Raw genomic sequence first — 24,996 nt, 5'->3', positions numbered from 1 at the left:
TCCGTGGTGGGGGAACGGGGCGAGGATGAGACACAGGAGGAGAGAGAGAGAGAGAGAGAGAGAGAGAGAGAGAGAAGAGATGATGTCATCTGCTGTCCTGCCGCCGGGACAGCCGCCAGATGATCCTCCGCCAGCTCGACTGCCTGATCCAGCGACGCCGGGCGGTGGCACTGGACCCACTCCGCAGTTCCTGCTGGTAAGCGGGCGACGAACTGTTCCAGTACCACCTGGTCGACGATTCCCTCGGCGTCGCGATCGCTGGCCCTCAGCCACCGCCAGCAGGCGTCCCGGAGCTGCTGGCCGAACGCGAACGGCCGGCCGACTTCCTCCAATCGCAGCGCGCGGAAGCGCTGGCGCTGTTGTTCCTGTGTGCGCCCCACGCGCTGGAGGACGGCCCTGCGGAGGTCTGCGTAGGCCAGCCGGCGGTCGGCGGGGAGCTGTAGCGCGGCCAGCTGTGCCTCTCCCGTGAGCAGGGGGAGGAGGCGCACCGCGCGCTGCTCCATCGGCCACCCCGAGGCATCGGCGACCTGTTCGAACAACGTGAGGAACGCCTCGGGGTCGTCCTGCGGGCCCATCTTGGTGACAGTGAGGGGAGACGGGCCCGCGGCCGGAGCGCTGGTGGGCCCCGCCGACGCAAGGAGATGCCGGAACGCCGTGCGATCTTCTTGCTGGGCCAGCACCAGGGCTTCAAAGCGCCGTTCTTGTTCCTTTCGGAGTGTGACGAGCGCCTGGTGCTGGCTTTGCTGGGCCGTGGTGAGGGCGTGGACCAGGTCGGTGAACGGGGAGGATTCCATGGGGCTGCTGGGTTGGTGCTCCACTTCCCGGGTTTCGGCACCACTGTAGGACTCCCTATGTGTGGGTGGAGCACAGAGGACGGCAGGACAGAGACCAGATTCCAAAATAGCGTTTTATTGCTAGACTTTTCAGCTAAACAATCATTCATTCAAAGCCAGACAGACACACACAACCGGCGTCTGGTTCAGGGCAGAGCTCCCTCCGCTCTCACTCTCCCTCCTCATATAGGGCGCGGTCACTGGGAAGACACACAAACACGTTAATTGCTCTCAGGTGAAGTGATTCTGCCACTTACCTTCCCTGACTCCACCCTCCTGTCACAGACCGGCGCTTGACCACGCCCCCGCTGCCACATGAACATATTAAGTAGGGGTGGCATGGTGGTGTAGTGGTTAGCGCTGTCGCCTCACAGCAAGAAGGTCTGGGTTCGAGCCCCGTGGCCGGCAGAGGTGGAAAAACTGGATTGACAAAGTAAAAGTCCTGCTTAGGTTTTCCTTCTGCCTGTGCTCTCAACACAGGTGATTTCACCAATTAGCTCATCAACCTGGCTTAGGGGATGTGGTAATTAGGATCAGCTGGTTCATTGAATTGGCTGGAGCAAAAATGTGGCAGGGTTTTTACTTTCTGCACCCGGGTTTTTCCACCTCTGGTGGCCGGTGAGGGCCTTTCTGTGCGGAGTTTGCATGTTGTCTGCGTGGGTTTCCTCCGGGTGCTCCGGTTTCCCCCACAGTCCAAAGACATGCAGGTTAGGTTAACTGGTGACTCTAAATTGACCGTAGGTGTGAATGTGAGTGTAAGTGGTTGTCCGTGTCTATGTGTCAGCCCTGTGATGACCTGGCGACTTGTCCAGGGTGTATCCTGCCTTTCGCCCATAGTCAGCTGGGATAGGCTCCAGCTTGCCTGCGACCCTGTAGAACAGGATAAAGCAGCTAAAGATAATGAGATGAGACAAGAGACATATTAAGTAAAACTGCACAAGACCTATTTATATAATTAAAAGTTTCTTGACACGATGGATGGACAAGCTGATCTAATACAGATATATCGGGCCTTGATACATAACCTTAACCATTTAATGCTCGTGATATAAAGAAAAACCCAAGAGCTACTTCATGTGACCTACAGGCCTCTGCAAGCACATTAAATGCTTATGTTCATGACAGCACCATTAGAAAAACACTGAACCAGTATAGCTTTCATGGAAGAGAGATGAGGAAAAAAGGTCCCTTCTCTCCAAAAAGAATATGGCAGCATGACTTAGGTTTTGCAAAATTACATTGGAAAAAAGCTTAAAGGTACAGGAACAATATCCTTCAGACTGAGAAGACCAAGGTGGAGCTGTTTGGTCATCATGCACAGTGCCATGTTTGGTGAAACACAAAATCATACCAGCTGTCAAGCTTGGTGGTGGTGGGGTGAGGATTTAGGCTTTTAGGAAACTAGATAGAACTCGATGCCAACAGCGTCGATGGGGATGCCTCCGCCTGGTAGATTACACGCCTTATTAAGTTGTGATTTGGGGATGGACCTGTGACCTTTTAACCTCAAAATCTAATCAGTTAATGTTTGTCCCCAAATGCACAAATGGTGAAAGTTTGGTGAAATTCCTTTCATTTGCCTTGGAGATATTGTATTCACAAGGTTTTCAGACAGAAATTTGACCTCACAGTGACCTTGACCTTAGACCTTTTGATCTCAAAATCTAATCATTTCATCTTTGTCCCAAAGTGCACAAATGGTGAAAGTTTGGTGAAATTCCTTCCATTAGTCTTTGAGATATGGCATTCACAAGGTTTGGGGATGGACATTTGACCTCACAGTAATCTTGACCTATGACCTTTTAACCTCAAAATCTAATCAGTTCATGTTTGTCCCAAAGCGCACAAATGGTGAAAGTTTGGTGAAATTCCTTTCATTAGCCTTTGAAATATCGTGTTCACAAGGTTTCAGGACAGATGCACGCACGGACGGACGCACGGACAGATGGACAACCCGAAAACATAATGCCTCCTGCACCTTAAGGTGGCGGAGGCATAAAAACAAGATGAACTGTGAGCTACTGCTCACTTACGTATCCCCCCGTTCTCACTTATATCAGAATGCAAGGAATCGAAGGAATAGGACACTTATTATGAATGTTGACTTCAACAAATAATTAACCCTGAAACAAGTAAGTAAAGAGCAGTGTTCTCCCCAGGGATTTCAAACAGCATCCTGGCAAACTGTCATTTTGAAATAGCATTTTGCTTCTTGAAATAGCATCAAAATCCACCCTATATATTTCATAAATATATTCAGTCGGTAAACAGGAAGTTGATGTGGAACAGACCTGAAAACGGTATACACAGTATAGAACCCCAAGCTGAAGCTCGGTACCAAATATCAAGCAGTTGTGATTTGTAGTTGCTGACAAAAGTGTGATGAAAATTTTGTAAATCCTCCCTATATGTTTCGTAAATACATCAAGTCAGTAAACAGGAAGTTGATGTGGGACAGACCTGAAAACAGTATACACGGTATAGAACCCCAAGCTGAAGTTTGGTACCAAGTGGCTATGATTTGTGGTTGCTGAGAGAAAGGGTGCTTCAGAAAGAGAGAGGTTAAAAAAAAGTATACCCCCCTCCTTCGGAGCAGGGTTATAATAATGACTTCATATTGAAACCTGTTGTGCTATTTTGTTATCACGCGAGTTTGTTTTTTTTGATTACAGATGTTGGTGAGGACACATTCATGCAGTTAATCAGTTAGCCAATTATGTGGCAGCAACGCAAAGAATCATATAAATATAGGTCAGGAGCTTCAGTTAATGTTTACATGCTACATCAGAATGAAGAAAAAGTGTGATTTCTGTTACTTTGATGATGGCATGGATGTTTAACCAGAAAGGCTGGTTTGAGTATTTCAGAAACTGTTGATCACCTGGAATTTTCACACAAAAATCTCTGGAGTTTACACAGAATGGTGCAAAAAACAAAAACAGAGCGAGTGACAGTTCTGTGGGTGGAAATGACTTGTTAAGAGGTCAGATGAAATGACTAGACTGGTCTGAGCTGCCAAGTCAAATAATCATTCATTACAGCTATAGTGAGCAGAAAAGCATCTCAGCATGTACAAAACATTGACCTTTGAGATGGCTGGGTTACAACAGCAGAAAACCACATAGGGTTCCTCTCCCAAAGACAGCTCTCTGGTCTTCATGTTGGTTTATCTTTTTTAACAACACATACCATCTTCACAAGCAGAACCCAGGGCTCAAACTAAGAGTAGACGTTCAGAGCTATTAACTGTTTAAACATTATAGAGACTAAACTTTTGTTCCAACACATAAGGACTGGGACTTACTCGAATTTTTGACGGGCTTACTCCAGTCCTTGTCAAGGAATGACCCTCTGCTTCCGGCACATGACTTTATGCGATTGGAGCAGAGGATCAAAGGTTGTCAATAACCAGAACCTCTCCCCGTCTTTGTCTAGAGTCAGTTGAAGGGCCCTGATGTAGATGGCTTCTTTTACTCCTCTAGTGAAGAAATCTGGTTCACTGTCTAGTATTTCCACTATGTTGAGCATGACTGTATGTCCCGGTGATTCTAAATGGACGTGTTGTGATACCTCTGATGTTGTTGAGCTGGGTCGTTTGTGTTCTGAGAACCTGGTTTTCAATAAGCGTTCCGTTTCTCCTATGTAACGTTCTCTACGCTGGCCTTTGGAAGTTTTTCCCTGGCAAGGAATCTGGTATACAATCCCACACTTTTCCTCCTTGGGAGTTCTATCCTTGGGGGCAACAAGAAGACTTCTCAGTTGAAAATTCGGGTTAGTCCGAGTCCTTATGTGTTGGAACAAAAGTTTTGTCTCTATAATGTCATTTACCAACACAGATGAGTCTACATGCAAACTGTTTAAACAATTAATCTAAGAGAGCACACCTGGGCAAAAAGAAACACCTGTCAGTCACATGTTCCTATATGTATGATCACTTGAAAAATGTACAGGTTCAAACAAAAGGTGCCCTGGTCTAAATTATTTAACACATCAGGATTTAAAAATAAAAAAAATAACAGCTGAAATTCTGATCTATCTTCTCATATTCATCTTTTATCAAATCACCTTCAGTATATAGCAAAACCAAAGAATTTGCCCTGCGATTCCAGTACTTTTGGAAGGGACTCTATATTACTCTGCAGTATCTCTGTAGCAGAATGCATGCATAGTTTAAGAGTCCGGACCCACAACACCAATAACTATACCTAGAACTACAACTATGACTGAATTTAGTTCCAGTCTGGAGCAGTCACACCACAACTATAACCCCGACTATAATGTCCTGCCACTCAGGTAAATAAATATATGTGGTTGTTTAGCAGTAGCATTCTACTGCCGATGATCTTCCATACATCTTCATTTTTTGGCTCTATCTTTGTACAGCTTATGCTCTTTGTTATCAAGCATGGGATTCTTCGACACTTGTATTATCAGCTTCTCCTCCATGATACAACAAGGGTGTACAAAGATGCCCAGGAAAAAGAGCACAAGATCAGACATCACCACATGTAAACAATTACTTGATTGGTCAGATGTTTTATCAGATAGGTCCAGGCCTAGAAAAATCGCTCCAGAAGCAAACTCAACGATGCAGATAAACCCAGGCCTGGGCTGTAGGTATCGTTATCAGTCCGGTGTGACCACCAACCACATAAACTACAGGGGACTGATTTATTTATAGTTATCATTGTAGTTATAGTTATTAGTATTGTGGGACCGGACCTTTACAACATGTTGGTATCTGTATCATATACACGCGATGTAAAAGGTGTCAGTCATGGTCCAAAAAATAAATAAAAAGACAATGTAGGGTTACTGGATATCCTCTCAGGATGTGCTCAACTCTATGTGGCTCAGTTCATCTGCCATGAGCCTTCAGAAACAATGTGACAAAAGCAATGGTTATGTATGGATCTAACTCGGTTGAGGCCATGTAAAAACCAATTGTCTAATATATATTTTTAGAGGTCAGTGTCCTGCTCTTGGGCTTAACTGCATCATCTCCACAAAGCCTGTGGTCTTGCATCTAATAAATGTTTCAGCTATATTTATGCTTTTGCATCTTTCTTTTATTGAGCTTAAACTGAAGGATTTAAGAGTTTGCTCACAAGAGCAAATCACTGCCATCCAAATTCCTCTGCTCTCCAATTTATTTTTAATCTTGCTGTGCAGTCAACCTATTAACGCATCCAAACCTGACTGTAATTATGCTGTCATTTTCCAGCTGATGTTCTACCAAGTGGAAGGATACTCCCTGAAGCCAGTTTTACCTCAAAGAACTAATTTACACACCTAATTCTCTACTGATAAAATAGCAGCATTTTAATATTTAGCTGTGTGCATAAACACCTCCCCTGCTTTGAGACACTAACTACAGTGACTACATAATTGTAAACTTAATTAACCATTTTAATTGTATAACTTCATTCTCTCTGCCAACTCCGTTTGTTTGCCTTTTCCCCAACATAAGTAGTGAACAGATTTTGATGAAATTTTGAGGAAAAGTGGGCTATGGGCCAAGGAACAACTCATCTCATTATCTTTAGCCGCTTCATCCTGTTCTACAAGGTCACAGGCAAGCTGGAGCCTATCCCAGCTGACTACGGGCGAAAGGCGGGGTACACCCTGGACAAGTCGCCAGGTCATCACAGGGCTGACACATAGACACAGACAACCATTCACACTCACATTCACACCTACGGTCAATTTAGAGTCACCAGTTAACCTAACCTGCATGTCTTTGGACTGTGGGGGAAACCGGAGCACCCGGAGGAAACCCACACGGACACAGGGAGAACATGCAAACTCCACACAGAAAGGCCCTCGCCAGCCACGGGGCTCGAACCTGGACCTTCTTGCTGTGAGGCGACAGCGCTAACCACTACACCACCGTGCCGCCCCCAAAGAACATCTGATTACATTTTAATGCAAATATGAATATGTGGCCTGGCAGAGGTGTGCGCTATACTGACTGCCTCTCTAGTTCATTCATTTATTCACTCAGTAACCTCCTGGTTAAGGTCATGGTGGATCTAAAGCCCATCTTGGGAATGCTAGTCCCAAGGCAGAAATTGTGCAAACAACAGGCTCAAAAGAGATTGATAGAATGCAGTGTAGTTGGTGATTTGCCAGAAAAATCAACATGATGCTTATTAAGCACCTGACCAAAAAACAAGTCCAGATGAAGTTAGGATGAAAATGCTACCCAGTGGCTGCAGAGATATTGATTAGTACCCAGACATGATGAACAGAGAAAGCAAACCAGTGACAAAACAGCTTCAATACATTCAGCAGAATGACTGATTTCCACATGGAATTTCAATCATTAAATTCAAACACCGAGAACTTTTGATAAGTACAAATAGAACAGGTCAGGTTATTTTAAATAGTATGAAAAAATTAATCCCTTTTTACATCAGTAACATTAATTTATAATAAATTAAACAATGAAAACAGTGGCTCTACATAAATGGCATACATATTAAAAAAAAAAAAAAGACACCACTTTCCTTCAATGGAAATGTGTAAAATACTAGACAGGAGTAACATTAAAATTAATACATTCCTAACATTTACAAGTTCTGGCAATCATGCTTTCACTTTAATACAAATCATTATGAACTACAAACAGATGCATCATATATGGTGACAACTGCAACAATGAACTTTGCAAACACATTGCATGGCTTGTTTTGTAGCAAACTTATCCATTATTCAACTAGTATGGCACCTGAACTCAAATCCTAGTGCTCGGTCTTATTTAAGTACTACTCAGCAATTCACCTGCCATATCGGGAATAAAATGAAATCCAACTTGCACAAAAAGTGTGACGTGGAGGACAAACTTTGGAAAATTAATACCTTTGAAAAATTAATCAGAAAGATTTACATCTTGCCCTTTTTAAATCAGGTCTCTAAGGTTGGCCTGCAGAGGTTTACATTTGGAATTTGGTTCAATTTATCTGATAAACTATAACATTGGGTTATTTTTGGTGCAGCACTGAATTATTATTATTATTTTACAAAAGCTGAACATAAAATGTACTTTGCAAAGTATCTATAATTTGCTAACAAATAATGTTGCAATCTATAGAATTTCTGAAATTGACTTCACTGTGCTTACTTTCAATTATTACAAAACTATAAAAGATGTAATATTTCCCAATTTATGAAGACAATGTAAGAAATCTCTGAGAAAACATGCAACTGTAACAAAAACTGAATAGGATAAAAGTTTAATATGGAAACTCTGGCATGCCCCAACAGGCACTAGTATAATTCATTCAATCTGTAGGTTTTATTTATTTATCTTCAATAGTGCTCACCATAGTATTCAAGTGGATTTGTATTGTAAACAACGTTTTCAAGATGTACCTGAGTCTATTGCTTGGTTATACAGAAATGGGGACAAATAAATATCCCTATTTCAGGATCTAAGAGGCTGGAATATATAGCCAGCAGCAGAGGAGTGCTGTGAGGCAGGAATCACTACACCCTGTTTCTGCAGCTCTTTAAGCACATCCAGTATGGAGTCCAGCTCCTGCCGGAAGGCTTCCAGCTCTCTGCTTTTCCCCTGAGCCAGTTTCTTCCAGCGCGTTACCTCTACCTGCTGCTCCTGCTCCACCACCAAGCGTGTCCGAGATATTATCTGCAACACGAAGGACAGTAATTAGCTTGTGATTTTTTTTTTGTGCGCGCGTGTGCGTGTATATATATATACACACACACATATACATTTGACACACATACCTGCTGTAGTTCTTGCTCACGTTGATTGTATCGGAGCTCCATGGTATGGATTTTGTGCTCCAAGCTGGCAAAGTGTCTCAGTTCAGGACTGTGGGCCTCTTTTGCCTGCTTCAGCTCTTCTAAAAGCTTAGTCAGCTACACACACACACACACACAGTTTAACTCTATATGATCTCAGCCTTGGTATGTATGCCTTCACCTTTTGTTAAAAACGGCAATAAGCAACTGATCAATGATTCTCTATTACTGAGCTCATCAATACCAAACACAAATGGCACACAAGTGAGTGAATGAATGCTAAATTAAACTATCTGCCCCCTCTTATACATAGCCTTAAAAAGGAGAGCAAGCAAGGTAAACTTCAGACGGATACATAAAGAACGAGTAGAAAAAGACTGAAAAAAATGAAGTAACTGTGTATATGGAAATTAACAACTATTAAAAATATTCAGTGTTGGAGATTAAAAGAATTTAATTACCTGGTTCTGTAACGTCTCCTCTCGGAGTTTAGACAAAGCAAGAGCCTCTTTAGTTCTTTGTAGCTCCTTCAGTTGCTCACGCAAATGCAGTACCATGACCTGATCACCACACACAAACATATATATATATATATATATATATATATATATATATATATATATATATATATATATAAATAAAAGGAGACATACCCCTTTTCAATTACTTTATATTATTCCCTGAGATGCTTTTGTAAAGTGTGCAAGTTTTTTTTTTTTTTTTTGGGGGGGGGGGGGGGGGGGGGGGGGGGGGGAATAGAAGCCTAGGCTCATTTTTTCCTCATGCTGTTTTAGCCTGGTATAAAACCCCCTTAGGATAAAACAGGCCTATTTCATGTCTTTAAATTTTGGACATGTGCCTTTAAATTTAAGTACGTAAAACAGCATCATTTATGTCAACAGACTGGCTGACAGAATCTGGATGGTGGATGACAGAGTTGGATGTTCGCAAATCATGGCAAAATATTTACATATTTAAAAAGGCAGAAATTATAAAAAAAAAAAAAGCATCTCGGAAAACTAATAATAGAAAAATGTGTATAGCATATCCCCTTTAACAGTCTCAACCAATTTAATAATAATAATAATAATAAAGTTGTCTCAAAACATAGGAGACATACTGCTTTTGAACTACCTATGGGAAGAATGAACATATGAATATTAAATACCATTACTGTCATTGAATGAAATTCAGTAAAACATTTCTTCCCTGACTGGGAATTGATCCCAGACAGCAGCAGTAAGAGACAGACAGACAGACATTCAACTAACAAGTTAATAGCTCTAATGGTATTGTTGCCCCTGCAGCAAGTAAAGTCAATAACGTTCTAGAAAATCAGCATACATTTATTACCTCTGACGTTAGTGTTCGCTTGTGCTAAATGGCCAACACACATGGCAAAATTGCCTTTTAAATACTTACATGTTCCCAAGATTACAGTAATTAAATTCTCCCAAAAGAAGACCGGCGTATGAGTAGGTACGGTGGTACTTGAAAAAGTTTGTGAACCCTTTAGCAGTTTCTCTATTTATGCATACATATGACCTAAACCATCACCAGATTTTCACCCAAGTCTTAAAAGTAGAGAAAAAGAACCTGATTAAACAAATACAAAAAATATATATACACTGTAATTTATTTATTAAGGAAAATGATTCCATATTGCATCATGAGTAAATAAAAAGTATGTGAACCTTTGTTTTCAGTATCTGGTGTGATCCACTTGTGCAGCAATAACTATAAACATTTGCTGTAACTGTTGATCAGCACTGCACATCAGCTTGGAGGAATTCTAGCTCATTCCTCTGTACAGAACAGGTGATGGGTTGTTGATGGGTTTCCTCACATTAACTGCTCGCACATTTCTATTGGATTAAGATTAGGACTTTGACTTGGCCATTCCAAAACCTTCATTTTATTCTTCTTTAACCATACTTTGGTAGGATGACTTATGTGCTTAGAGTTGTTGTCTTGCTGCATGACCCACTTTCTCTTGAGATTCATTTCATGGATAGAGGCCCCAACATGTCACTTTAGATTTCACTGGAATAATTCAGGATTCGTTGTTCCATCAATGATGGCAAGTCTTCCTGGCCTGGATGCAGCAAAACATTTAAACCAAAATGTCTATTTGGTCTCATCTATCCACAAACTTTTTCCAATAGCCTTCTGGCTTGTCCAGGTGATCTTTAGCAATCTGTAGTTAGGCAGCAGTATACTTTTTGGAGAGCAGTAGCTTTCCCCTTGCAACCCTGCCATGCACACAATTGTTGTTCAGTGTTCTCCTGATGACTCATGAACATGAACCAATGTGAGAGAGGCCTTCAGTTGCTTAGAAGTTACCCTGGGGTCCTTTGTGACCTCGCCAACTATTACACACCTTGCTCTTGGAGTGATCTTTGTTGGTTGACCATTCCTGGGGAGGGCAACAATGGTCTTGAATTTCCTCCACTTGTACACATTCTGTCTGACTGTGGATTGGTGGAGTCCAAACTCCTCAGAGATGTTTTTTTTTTTAAAGCAATACAGCCTTTGGGACAGACAGAACGGATGTTTTGATAAGTTTCAGTCAGGTTTTCGTGCCAATCATAGCACTGAAACAGCTCTTACTAAAGTCATGAATGACCTACGTCTTAATTCTGATGCTGGTAAAACATCAGTCTTGGTGCTTTTAGACTTAAGTGCTGCATTTGACACGGTAGATCATTCCATACTGTTACATCGACTGGAGCATTGGGTTGGATTTACTGGTATAGTAATCAACTGGTTAAAATCTTACCTACAACAAAGATTTTTTTTATGTGGCCATTGGAGGCCACAGTTCATCACCTGTGTCCTTGAACTGTGGGGTTCCCCAGGGCTCAATCCTGGGACCATTACTATTCAACCTTTATATGCTCCCACTTGGACAAATTATTAAGAATAACTCAATAAACTTCCACAGCTATGCAGATGACACTCAGCTTTACTTAGCTATGTCACCTAATGACTATGCCCCTCTTGAGTCTCTTCATAGATGCATTGACCAAATTAACAAATGATGTCTCACAATTTTCTTCAGCTGAACGCAGATAAAACTGAAGCAATTATATTTGGCAAAAAGGAGGAAAGGCTTAGGATTGCCACTGTTCTTGAAACTAAGGGGCTTAAAGCAAAGGATACTGTCAAAAACCTTGGTGTCCTTATTGACAGCGAACTTAACTTCAACAGTCATATGAAAGTGGTAAAAAAGTCTGCATTCTATCACCTTAAAAACATTTCTAAACTCAAGGGTCTCATGTCAAAACATGATCTAGAAAAACTTATTCATGCTTTCATCTCCAGTAGGGTTGATTACTGCAATAGCCTTTTCACAGGTCTTCCAAAAAAGACCATCAAAGAGCTTCAACTAATCCAAAATGCAGCAGCAAGGGTTCTTACAAGAACAAAAAGGGTAGTCCATATCACTCCAATCTTAAGGTCTCTGCACTGGCTCCCAGTGAGCTATAGAATTGACTTTAAAGCATTACTTCTTCTATTTAAAACATTAAATGGGATGGGACCCAGCTACCTACTCGATATGTTTCAATTATATGCACCAACTAGGTCTCTAAGATCACAAGAGAAAAACTTGCTAGTAATACCAGCTGTCAAAACGAAGTGTGGTGAAGCAGCCTTTAGTTGCTATGCTGCTAAGCTTTGGAACCAACTTCCAGATTATATTAAAAATGCTCCTACTGTTGTTAGTTTTAAATCCAGGCTCAAGACAAAGCTGTTTTCAGATGCTTTCACTTGATTAATTTTTACCTAAAGTGTAATTAATTTCCTTTAACATAATTTCTTTTAATTTTGATTTTAATGATTTTACTTTCTTTAATTTCTTTTTAATCTTGGATTTTACTTTTACTTTAATTCTTTGTTACTGTTCTTATGCTTTTATTTTTTTGTGAAGCACATTGAATTGCCTGTGTGTATGAAATGCGCTATACAAATAAACTTGCCTTGCCTTTCAATTTAATAAGATTGGTGAAGTTTAGTTCCCTCTGAAAGTTGGCCATTGTGATACATGCTTATTTTTGTAATATCTTTAAAACAAACAAACAAACAAACAAACAAACAAACAAACAAACAAACAAAGGCCATTCTGTGGGTGGAAAGTTGTTTAATTTGAGGGGATTCCCGAGCAAATAATGTGCATGAAATCACTCGCTTTGCACAGTCAAGTAGACGTAATGAATAATAATAAATTCTCCGCTATTTTTTCTTGCTTCACCGTGACCCAATTCAAGGTATTAAATCATGCATCACGTGGCGGGCTTTCCCCATTCGCACAAGGCACTGTGGGATACAAATTTGAAACCGGAGAGAAAAATGGAGGATACGAATGAAACGTGAAAGACTGACTACAGTAACAGAAAGTAAGAAGACATTATGTTGTGAAGGAAAGGAAACGCAGGACCAAGCTAATAAACATCGGCGGTCAGCGAGCACCTCGGTGTGATCAGCTGTTCGTTTAGCGACAAGATGATGTAATTGTCAGTGCATGGTCAAGGTAAACCTGCACATACGCACATGGACTTCCTCGGTCTGCTTGACTGCACGAAGCAAGTGATTTCATGCACATTATTTGCTAAGGAATCCCCTCAAATTAAATAACTTTCCACCCACAGAATGGCCTGGGGTTTTGTGAGATATCACAATGACCAAATTTCAGAGGGAACTAAATTTCACAGATTTTATGAAATTGAAAGGCCATCTCTCTTTAATGGGATTCTAATCTACCTTTAGGACTTGTGTGAAAATCTTATGTTTGTCATATTTATGCAGAAATATAGAAAATCCTAAAGGGTTCACAAACTTTCAAGCACCACTGTGTTCTCATGTCCATTGATCATGTGCAGTTCTCTGAGGCTACATCCACACGACAACAGCAACGAGATTTTTTTTTTTTTTTTTAAATATTGCGTCCACATGGGCAACGGATCAGTAAAATATCAGGTTCATATGGCAACGCAACGCTTGCTGAAAACGATGCAATACACATGCCACACCACTACGTGCGCTGTAAGACGGTCCCATCGGAGACACCAGAACAATAGAAGTAGACGCATGCGCATAACTGCGCATGCGCACAGTGACTATCCCTGTCACTGTCACATGCACACACTTTCTCACTCCCTATCCTATGGATATAGTCCCTTTAAATCACGTGCTCGTTTTTTGAATGGAGACGCGCGGAAAGAGGAATGAACGGGGGTAGATAGAAGCCGGTACGCCAACATTCTGATATCCTCCAGAATTCTTTAATGGTCCGGAATAAATTGAATGCTACACGTTGATGGATTACTTTGTTCTTCTACGCCCTTTTTGAGGAATGTATTGTCGGACTTAAACCAACATCTGAAGAAGTGAGCTCGCTCCTTTTTTTTTTTTCCTATTTTTGCTGGCGGGATTGACTCTGCCCTAAGGGCTATTCTCTCACTCTCACTCTTTGCACCATTACACAATAAATATTCACAGTGAAAATATTTTGTAAGCGCGTTTCATGAACCAAGTTATAGGATTTGTTGACAACTTGCATCAAGTTCGTTACACTTCTACCCGGCGTGAAGCACATGTGGTTGTGACGTCATCGTAAACAAATCCGTTCTACTCATCCAGACGACTTCGCAACGGCTCCGTTGCCAGATTTTTTTCACTCTGGAACTCGTTCTCAAAAGATTTCGTTTTGGGGCACCCAAAACGCCGGTGCCGTGTGGACGCCAGGCCGAAACGATAAACAATTTTATCAGATTCACCTGAATCCATTGCCGTGTGGACAGGGCCTGAGTGCACTGTCCTTGTTGGCAGAGTGGGAATGGAAACACTCCGTATAATGCATTGCATTTCTCTGCAGTGGGTGGAGATATTCAGATGAGGGGGTGGTATAATTTTAATGAGCTCACCTCTTTGGAAAAGAAGGGGATGCAAATCTGAACGGCTTTTTGAAATTACGTTTCTTGAAATAGGCAATCGAAAAGAAACTGACTGGATGTCTTATTTCAGCATATGTGTGAGTTGGTAGAAATTCCAGATACCCAAATATACGTGCACAAGCAATGCAAAAGTGAGTTTTTCGTAATTACATTAATGGCATTTAGCAGACGCTCTTGTCCTGAGAGCAACATACCCAGAGCAGCCTGGGGAGTAGTTGGGGGCTAGATGCCTTGCTCAAGAGCACTTCAGCCATCCCTGTTGGTCCAGGGAATCGAACTGGCAACCTTTTGGTCCCAAAGCTGCTTCTCTAACCATGAGGACATGGTTAGAGAAGCATGTAATTTGTAATTTGAGGACATGTAATTTGTCCCCTTTAATATATTTCATACAAAAATAAAACCATCTGCTATATAACAAAATAGGCTTATCTTAATGCTATTATTAATTGTTTATTATTATGTTTAATATTATTTCTAATAATTAGAACTGGCACATGACTCAAATTGATTTCATCACCATGGAAAGGAGTTCAAACAGTAACCTGGATACACTGTCTTAAGGTTAATGAACTGATCTGAACCAATTTTATGCCACAAATGTGTAAGATGTTGATGGATACAGATCTTGCAATGTGGACATAGTGTCTGCTGACATCATGCTTGTGACATTTCAAGTAATTTCTTTACAGAGTTTGACATTAACTGACAAAGAAAAACAGCATAAACAAATGTGTGTGTGTGTGTGTGTGTGTGTGTGTGTGTGTGTGTATATATATATATATATATATATATATATATATATATATATATATATATATATATATATATATATATATATGCGTGTGTGTGTGTGTGTCATTTATAATTAAAACAAGAGTACAAAACAAAACCATACCTCCTGTGATTTCACTTCATTTGTGAGCTCAGCTACTTTGGAAGAGGAATGCTCCAGGGCATGGCCAGCTACCAGATGCTCCATTTCTCTTTGGTGGTCAGCCTTTAGCAAGGCCAGCTGTTCCAGGTTTTGCTCCTGAACCCTAGAAACCAGCACAGCTTTAATATAGATATTTAGTCACTGCCTAAAAGCAGAGCTCCTGATGAGGAAAATATTTCCAAGTGCACAAAATCAACCTGACTATAATAATAATAATAATAATAGTAATGAACCAGGCGGCACGGGGGTGTAGTGGTTAGCGCTGTCGCCTCACAGCAAGAAGGTCCGGGTTCGAGCCGCGTGGCCGACGAGGGCCTTTCTGTGCGGAGTTTGCATGTTCTCCCTGTGTCCGCATGGGTTTCCTCTGAGTGCTCCGGTTTCCCCCACAGTCCAAAGACATGCAGGTTAGGTTAACTGGTGACTCTAAATTGACTGTAGGTGTGAATGTGAATGGTTGTCTGTGTCTATGTGTCAGCCCTGTGATGACCTGGCGACTTGTCCAGGGTGTACCCCGCCTTTCGCCCGTAGTCAGCTGGGATAGGCTCCAGCTTGCCTGCGACCCTGTAGAACAGGATAAAGCGACTACAGATAATGAGATGAGATGAGATAATGAACCACTGAATTGTGTAGTGTCGTGTGTTTCACGCCTATAAACTGTTGCATTGTCTTGTGACAGTGATACCAATAATGAGATCCTCATCACCGTTATGAATACATATTTATTCCTTTCTTTGACACCGCATGCCATGCACCAGAAACACCACCACGACGTTTATTATGGTGCGAGTCTGCCTGGTGGACAGTAGTGAACCAGCGCTTTTACTTTACATCATTACTATATACTTATGATCAAATATCAAACCTGATGTGCCAAACAGTTGTCTGGTTACATCTGTCACGTTCACCAGCGTTGGAGCAGATTGCAAAATCACATGCACACCATTAGGACCAATTACCATGCACCTGTTCCTGATTAGAGCTCAATCACAGTGGATACATATAAGGACTCTCAGTAACACACAGACTTTGCAAAAGCCTTGTATTTGTACTTCTTTTCTGGTTTTGACCATGTTAGTGTTTTTGGACTCTGAATATTGTATTACCCTCCGATATCCTTTCTGTGCCTTGCTGACCGTTATTCAACTCTGCCTAGCGTGCTTCCAATAAAACTCTTCCTGCACTCACATCCGTCTATCGCTCTTACATGACAGAAACTGTCAACTGTCCAACAAACTTTTTTTTTTTTAATTATTATGGTCGGGTTCTTGCCCGAACTGATAATCGCATCATCAGTTTTTCTTTGGCTAATCAGACACAAGGTACACCACCACACTTGCTGGAGCATTTAGGGGTTAGGTGCCTTACTCAAGGGCACTTGAGCCAGTCCTGCTGGTTCAGGGAACTGAACCAGCAACCTTTTGGTCCCAAAGCTGTTCCTCTAACCATTTGGCCATGGCTTCCCCAACAAGCTAGTGGACTAATAAAACTGTTTCAACTAGTTTAACATGAAACGGTCATGAATATTTTCCCATAAAAACGTGTTAGTAAATAATACCACGTTATTTTTTTACAAAATCAAATAAAAATAACCACTGGATAAAAACTCTCTCTTATGTAAATAAAGATACAAATTTCATTGTCAGGTGGTCAAGTGTTTGAGATCATACGTTGCCTTGGGTTTCCTGTGGTGGTACATGTTTGCAGATACAGACATGATATGGTCAAAGCCATCAAAAATCAGGTCGACACATTTCTATAAAAGTGTGGGGTTCCGATCAGTAACGGAGCAAAACGCGTGCAAACATACCACCAATATGACCAGTTCATGACCAGTGGTTTACATACCTCTGGAGCTCAGCATGTGCTTGTGTAGCAGCATCCTGAAGTAAAACTTTTTCTTCTAACCACTGTTGTTCCAGCTGCTCCTGTCTGACCCTCAACCTCTCGTTCTCCTGCTGTACTTCAGAAATATGGGAGCCTGAGAAAACTCCAGGCTGATAGTCTTTTTCATCATGAGTAGATGGGAAAGTCTCAACCAGGACAAGGGAGGGATCTTTGCCTGTCTCTCTGGACAGAGTTCTGTTTTTTTGGAATTTTGGGCTAAATAACATGCTCTTCCTCTCTCTCTGCAGCCGCTCCACAGTGCGCTTCAGCTCCTGGATGGTGCGGCTCTTGGTGGCAAGCTCCTGGTTCAGGCGCTCCATCCGGGTGATATGTGCTGCTTCTGCCTGTTTCTGGTATCGTGAGAGTTTTTCTGGCTCTGCTAGGGAATGAACCTGCTGAAGTTGCTTCTTCAAAGTGGCCACTTCAGACTTCAGAGTGCTTACTTCACTCTGGTGCAGTTCCTTCAGTTGTTCCAGTTCCTGCACTGCGTGGGACTGCATCTCTGACATCTTAGATGAGCAGTCACTACACTCTGGGCTTTGCTCAGCTAATCGTTGCTCCAAATCAGAGATCTGCTGTTCATACTGGAGCTAGAACGAGAATTAGAGACGTGTAAGCAGCATGGTTTCAAGACTACAAATTCAAATACATTAACACAAAACAAAGGACGTCAGAAAATGCTCATGTTTATTCCAAATAATAAAGATAATTACAAAATGAATATTGGGTATATTCGCCCTGAGCCCAGTGCTATAAAAGAAATTTAATTGTTTACATATTTAATAATTATATGAAGAATTAATAGTACCAAGCCATACAATTTGTAAATGAACGAATGAAAATTACAAGGGTGGACAAACCATAAATTCATTGCACTGGGCTAAATCCTTTTATATTTATCCTAATTTTCCTCCCAATTTGGCCATTTGCAAATTCACACCCACTAGTTACCTCTTCCCTATCACATGGCAGCTACTAACTGTATGTGCTTTCAGAGAAACACGTCAAGTTTTTCCTGAGAGCCCACATGAGTGCCTGGGGCTACATATTTGTGTCCTTAGAAAAATGTTAAATAGGCAATCTCAGCAGAAACAAAGTTAAAGGTCTGAACTATGAACTGGGTGTCCAATTATTACCACAATATGAAATATGTTGATTATGTGCAGGTTGTATTATGAACCTTTAAAAATAAGCCACAAAATGCCATTCAGCATGGCACCATCAATGAATAATGTTTATAATCCCAATTTAAAACAAGATCAACTGTGAGCTACTGCTCACTTACGTATAAGCGAGAGTGGGGGGATATCAGAACGCAAGGAATCGAAGGAATAGGACACTTATTATGAATGTTGACTTCAACAAATAATTAATCCTGAAACAAGTAAGTAAAGAGCAGTGTTCTCCCCAGGGATTTCAAACAGCATCCTGGTAAACTGCCATTTTGAAATAGCATTTTGCTTCTTGAAATGGCGCCAAAATCCACCCTATAAGTCATTCAGTCGGTAAACAGGAAGTCGATGTGCAACAGACCTGAAAACAGTACACAGGGTATAGAACCCCAAGCTGAAGCTCAGTAACAAATATCAAGCGGCTGTGATTTGTAGTTGCTGAGAAAAAAAAGTGTTCCGAAAATCCACCCTGTATGTTTTGTAAATACATTCAGTCGGTAAACAGGAAGTCGATGTGCAACAGACCTGAAAACAGTATACATAGTATAGAACCCCAAGCTGAAGTTTGGTACCAAGTGGCTATGATTTGCGGTTGCTGAGGAAAAAAAAAAGGGTGCTTCGGATGGACGGAAACACGGAGATATGGACAGACAGAAGTAAAAAACCAGTATCCCCCCCCAAGCGGGGATATTAAAAAAAAAAGGCATAGAAAAAACTGCAAGTAAATAAGGTTAAACAAGTTCCCTGGGATTTAGAGCTTTAAACAGATATGCAGTTCTCACTGCTTCCTGCATCTTGACCTGCTCTCAGTGATTTAATTTCAGGATGAGAACACAGGAAAGAGCTTGGAGTACATTTTCATCTGTTCTGGTTAGTTCAAATTAATCAACGGAGCCAATACATTACTGCAAATAACTGCATGAACTTGAAGCAATTATATAATACTTTATTTAAAAAAATAAATTCCAGAAAGCAGCACCCTTTTGACTGTCAAACTGGTTACATGGCCACCAACAGACAGTCTTCCACAATTCATTCTTTGGTAGAAGGGAGCCAAATACATAAATACATACACGCACAACTCGGAGACGGTGCAGCACTGAGAGTCTGACATGTTGCTACTGTTCCCGTCATTTCAGCAAATGGTCTGCAAGTGGTTACTGCACAGTTCCTGAAGAAATCACTACAGGGCAGAACTATCACTACTGTTAGGATAGTGTAGCAGTTCGGATGGGTGGTTGGAGCACAGAAGGACGGCAGGCCAGACCCGAGTTCACAAAACCCGTTTATTACAGCTTTTCAGCTTGCTTTCACTCACACTTTCACTCACTCACACACATCTGTTGTGGTCAGGTTGGGGAGAGAGACCGCTCTGCTCTAGCTCTCTTCCTTAAATAGGGTGCGGTCACTGGGGAAGACACACAAACACATTAATCAACCTCAGGTGCAGTGATTCCGCCACTTACCTTCCCCGACTCTGCCCTCCGGTCACAGACCGACGCTTGGCCACGCCCCCGCTGCCACATACCCCCACCGCCCGACTCAGGCCGGGTGGCCATCCAGCCTGCAGCCGACTCCCCCCCCTTGACGGGAGAGGAAGTCCGCCACGGCCATCTGCGCCCCCGGCCTGTAGATCACCTTGAAGTTGAAGGGTTGGAGTGCCAGATACCAACGGGTGATCCGCGCGTTGGCATCCTTCATGCGGTGGAGCCACTGGAGGGGCGTGTGGTCCGAACAGAGGGTGAAAGGGCATCCCAGCAGGTAGTAACGGAGGGCCGCCCACTTGATCGCTAGGCACTCCTTTTCAATGGTGCTGTAGTGCCCCTCATATTTCAATGGTGCTGTAGCTTCCTACTGATATACAACACTGGGTGGTCCTCCCCCTCCACCTCCTGGGACAAAACAGCCCCCAGCCCTCCGTCCGACGCATCCGTCTGTAACATAAAGGGGAGAGAAAAGTCAGGGGAGTGTAAAAGTGGCCCCCCACACAGTGCAGCCTTTACCTCAGAAAGAGCCCGCTGGCATTGCTCCATCCACTGGACCGGATCTGGTGCCCCCTTTTTAGTCAGATCAGTCAGCGGGCTGGTGACGTCGGAATAGTTAGGTATAAACCTACGGTAATAGCCAGCCAGCCAGCCCCAGGAACTGTCTCACCCCCTTTTTGGTCTTGGGCCTCGGGCAGGCCGCAATTGCCGCGGTCTTGTTAATTTGGGGACGCACCTGCCCATTGCCCAAGTGGAAGCCCAGATACCGTACTTCCACCCGCCCAATCACACACTTCTTCGGGTTGGCGGTGAGACCCGCTCGTCTCAGCGACCTAAGGATGGCCCTCAGATGTTGGAGGTGCCTCGGCCAGTCATTACTATAGATAATGATATCGTTGAGATAGGCGGCCGCATAGGTGGCATGGGGGTGGAGGACCCTATCCATCAGCCGCTGAAAACATAGCGGGTGCCCCAAACAGCCCAAAAGGAAGTGTGACAAACTGGTGTAAGCTGAACGGTGTGGAAAAGGCCGTTTTTTCTCGGGATAATGGAATCAAGGGGATCTGCCAATAACCCTTTGTTAAATCCAGTGTCGAGTAAAAGCGAGCCGTGCCTAGTCGATCGAGCAACTCATCAATACGAGGCATTGGGTACGCGTCGAATTTAGACACCGCGTTGACTTTCCTATAGTCTACACAGAACCGGACCGACCTGTCGGCCTTGGGAACCAAGACCACCGGGCTGCTCCAGTCACTGTGGGACTCCTCGACGATGCCCATTTCGAGCATGGCCTCAAGTTCTTCCCGAACCACTTTTTTCTTGTGTTCGGGTAGCCTGTAAGGGTGGCTACGCACTACCACCCCTGGGGGCGTCTCAATGTGGTGCTCTATGAGGTTGGTGCGGCCGAGCAGGGGCGAGAATACGTCCAAAAACTCGGTCTGCAACTGGGCAACCTCCGCGAGTTGGGTTGGGGAGAGGTGGTCTCCACAGGGGACCGGAGAGGTACGTGATGCCAATGTTCCCTTTTGAACCTCCGGCCCCAGTTCCGCCTTCTCCAGAACCACCGACACCAATGCCACGGGGACCTCCTCGTTCCAGAGTTTGAGCAGATTGAGGTGGTAAACCTGTAGCGCCCCACCCCTGTCCGTTCGCCTCACCTCATAGTCAACGTCCCCGACTCGCCGTGTGACCTCAAAGGGTCCTTGCCACTTGGCGACTAATTTGGAGCTCGATGTGGGCAACACTACAAGTACTTTATCTCCCAGTGCAAACTCCCTGAGGCGCATACCCTTGTCGTACAGGCGGGTTTGTCGTTCTTGGGCCTGCCGCAAATTCTCCTGGGTTAGGTGGGTGAGTGTGTGGAGTTTTGCGCACAGGTCAATAACGTATTGGATTTCATTTTTACTTGGTGAAGGTCCCTCCTCCCAATTTTCCCGCAGCACATCTAGAATGCCGCGCGGCTTACGCCCGTATAACAATTCAAACGGGGAGAACCCCGTGGAGGCTTGGGGGACCTCTCGCACTGAAAACAACAAGGGTTCGAGCCACTTATTCCAATTACGTGCGTCCTCACTTATGAATTTTGTAATTATATTCTTGAGGGTGTGATTGAACCGTTCAACTAAACCGTCCGTTTGTGGGTGATACACGCTGGTGCGGATTGGCTTAATACCCAACAACCTATACAGTTCATTTAGTGTACGTGACATAAATGAGGTGCCTTGATCAGTCAGAATCTCTTTCGGGATTCCAACTCGGGAGATAACGCGGAAGAGCACTTCTGCAATACTGTGTGCTGAGATATTGCGAAGAGGCACTGCTTCCGGGTATCGCGTTGCATAGTCCACCAGAACTAATATAAAGTGGTACCCTCGTGGTGACCGATCTAATGGCCCGACGAGATCCATCCCAATTCTTTCGAACGGGGTCTCGATTAATGGGAGAGGGCGCAAAGGCGCTTTTGGAATGGCCGCTGGATTTACTAACTGGCATTCGCGGCACGCCGTACACCACCTACGGACATCGCCGCAAATCCCTGGCCAATAGAACCAGGCCATTATTCGGGCTAGTGTTTTATCCTGCCCTAAGTGTCCAGCCATGGGATTAAAGTGAGCCGCCTGGAATACCAATTCCCGGTGGCTCTTCGAAATCAACAGTTGCGTGACTTGCTCTTTGGTTTGAGTGTTCTGCGTCACTCAGTATAATCTATCCTTCATAATCGCGAAGTAGGGGAAGGACGGGGTGGCATTTGGCTGGAGCATTTGACCATCGATTACTTTCACTTGGTCAAATGCATGCCGCAGAGTCTCGTCTCGCGACTGCTCTAATGGAAAATCCGCGAGGGATTCCCCAATAGAGAGAGGAGGAGCCGGCGGCTCCTCACTCTGACGCGGAGCTGACGTAGACGGCTCTGTGACAGCTGCTCCCGCCAACACGACACCGGGACCTCTCCTTATTAAACTACGGCAGGACCCACTCTTCACTAGGTGACTCATTAATTCCCCAAATCCCAGCCAATCCGTCCCCAAAATTATCGAGTGGGTAAGGCGAGGATTAACTGCCGCCTTCACTATAAATTTTTCCCCTCGAAAAAAAATGTGGACCGACACTAAAGGGTAGTTGTGAACATCCCCGTGCACACACAACACCTTCACCAATTGTGCTCCCCCCAATGCCTCGTCTTGCACCAGGTTTTGGTGGATTGAGGTCTGATTACAACCAGAATCCACCAACGCCTGATGTGTAACCCCTTGGATACTCACCGGTATGCGATACGCTCCGGCCCGATAGAGGGCAGCTCCTGGCGCGTCGGGGATCCGAACCACCGCGCCCACCTCCATTACCGAGCACTGCTGTTGGAGGTGGCCCGGCTCCCCACAGCGCCAGCAAACCGGCCCGGGCTTCCTCTCTGCACTGGTGCTCGGGGGCTCACTCACCTGAGGGGGGGGGAGAGACAGACACAGAAGGGAGAAACGGGAGGGCACCGCGGGTGCGGTGGGCCGGCTGGGGTGGGGCCCCCCGCCTCCGTGGTGGGGGAACGGGGCGAGGATGAGACACAGGAGGAGAGAGAGAGAGAGAGAGAGAGAGAGAGGGGAGAAGAGGTTGTCTGTTGTCCTGCCGTCAGGACAGCCGCCAAATGGTCCTCCGCCAGCTCGATTGCCTGATCCAGCGACGCCGGGCGGTGGCACTGGACCCACTCTGCAGCTCTGGCTGGAAGACGCGCAATGAACTGCTCCAACGCCACCTGGTCGATGATCCCCTCGGTGTCGCGGTTGTCGGCCCTCAACCACCGCCCGCAGGCATCCCGGAGTTGCTGGCCAAACGCGAACGGCCGGCCGACTTCCTCCAAGCGCAAAGCGCGGAAGCGCTGCCATTGTTGCTCGGGGGTGCGCCCCACACGCTGGAGGACAGCCCGGCGAAGGTCCGCATAGGCCAGCCGGCGGTCGGCGGGGAGCTGTAGCGTGGCCAGCTGCGCCTCTCCCGTTAGCAGGGGGAGGAGACACGCCACGCGCTGTTCCATCGGCCACCCCGAGGTCTCTGCCACCTGCTCAAAGAACGTGAGGAAGGCCTCGGGGTCGTCCTGCGGACCCATCTTCTTCAGGGTGAAGGGGGACGGCCCCACGGCGGTGGACCCCGCTGATGCGAGGAGGTGCCGGAACGCCTGTTGCTCTTCCTGTTGAGCCAGCACCAGGGCCTCGAACTGCTGTTCCTGTTCCTTCCAGTGGGCGACTAGTGTGTGGTGCTGGCTTTGCTGGGCCGTGGCGAGGGCGTGGACCAGCTCGGCAAAAGGGGAGGACTCCATGGGGCTGTTCTGCTTCGGCGCTCCAAATCCCGGGTTTCGGCACCACTGTATCAGTTTGGATGGGTGGGTGGAGCACAGAAGGACGGCAGGCCAGAACTGAGTTCACAAAACCCGTTTATTACAGCTTTTCAGCTTGCTTTCACTCACACTTTCACTCACTCACACACATCTGTTGTGGTCAGGTTGGGGAGAGAGACCGCTCTGCTCTCGCTCTCTTCCTTAAATAGGGCGCGGTCACTGGGGAAGACACACAAACACATTAATTGACCTCAGGTGCAGTGATTCCGCCACTTACCTTCCCCGACTCCGCCCTTCGGTCACAGACCGACGCTTGGCCACACCCACGCTGCCACAGATAGGTACCACTCTTTCATGAAACACACCCCATGCAACAATAAGCAACATGTTTGCCTTTAGCCAGAGATTCTGGACATAGGAGAATAGGAGCCAGGGGCGAGAAGAGACTGAATGGGGTCATTATGGAGAAGGGTTACTTTTTTGATGTACTGAGATATATGCTTGTGAATCTATGTGCACCTTCTTTGTTTGATGTATGTTCAAGACTGTTGGGGATTTATACCCTAAAGGCCCGGTCCCACAATACCAATAACTATAATGATAACTATAAATAAATCGGTCCCCTGCAGTTTATATGGTTGGTGGGC

The 24,996-nt window shown here is 44.4% G+C and overlaps 1 protein-coding gene across 4 annotated transcripts in view; it reads right to left on the bottom strand.

The window, feature by feature from the left end:
• Positions 1-6,816: 6,816 nt before the first annotated feature.
• Positions 6,817-24,996, bottom strand: part of cep162 (centrosomal protein 162) — a 92,056-nt gene continuing 73,876 nt past the window's right edge. For all 4 annotated transcript variants that reach the window (XM_060922359.1, XM_060922362.1, XM_060922361.1 and 1 more), the window contains exons 23-27: positions 17,334-17,962; positions 15,450-15,591; positions 9,062-9,160; positions 8,583-8,717; positions 6,817-8,481 (exon numbers count right to left, since the gene is read on the bottom strand). In XM_060922359.1, the coding sequence (XP_060778342.1) occupies positions 8,260-8,481; positions 8,583-8,717; positions 9,062-9,160; positions 15,450-15,591; positions 17,334-17,962 (1,227 nt within the window). In that variant the 3' untranslated portion in view covers positions 6,817-8,259. The remainder of the gene's footprint in view (positions 8,482-8,582; positions 8,718-9,061; positions 9,161-15,449; positions 15,592-17,333; positions 17,963-24,996) is intronic.

Source organism: Neoarius graeffei, chromosome 5 (genome assembly GCF_027579695.1).
Source record: "Neoarius graeffei isolate fNeoGra1 chromosome 5, fNeoGra1.pri, whole genome shotgun sequence".
NCBI classification, from domain to species: domain Eukaryota; kingdom Metazoa; phylum Chordata; class Actinopteri; order Siluriformes; family Ariidae; genus Neoarius; species Neoarius graeffei.
The sequence above is the reverse complement of the archived record's forward strand: the minus strand, read 5'-3'. Positions and strand labels throughout refer to the sequence as shown.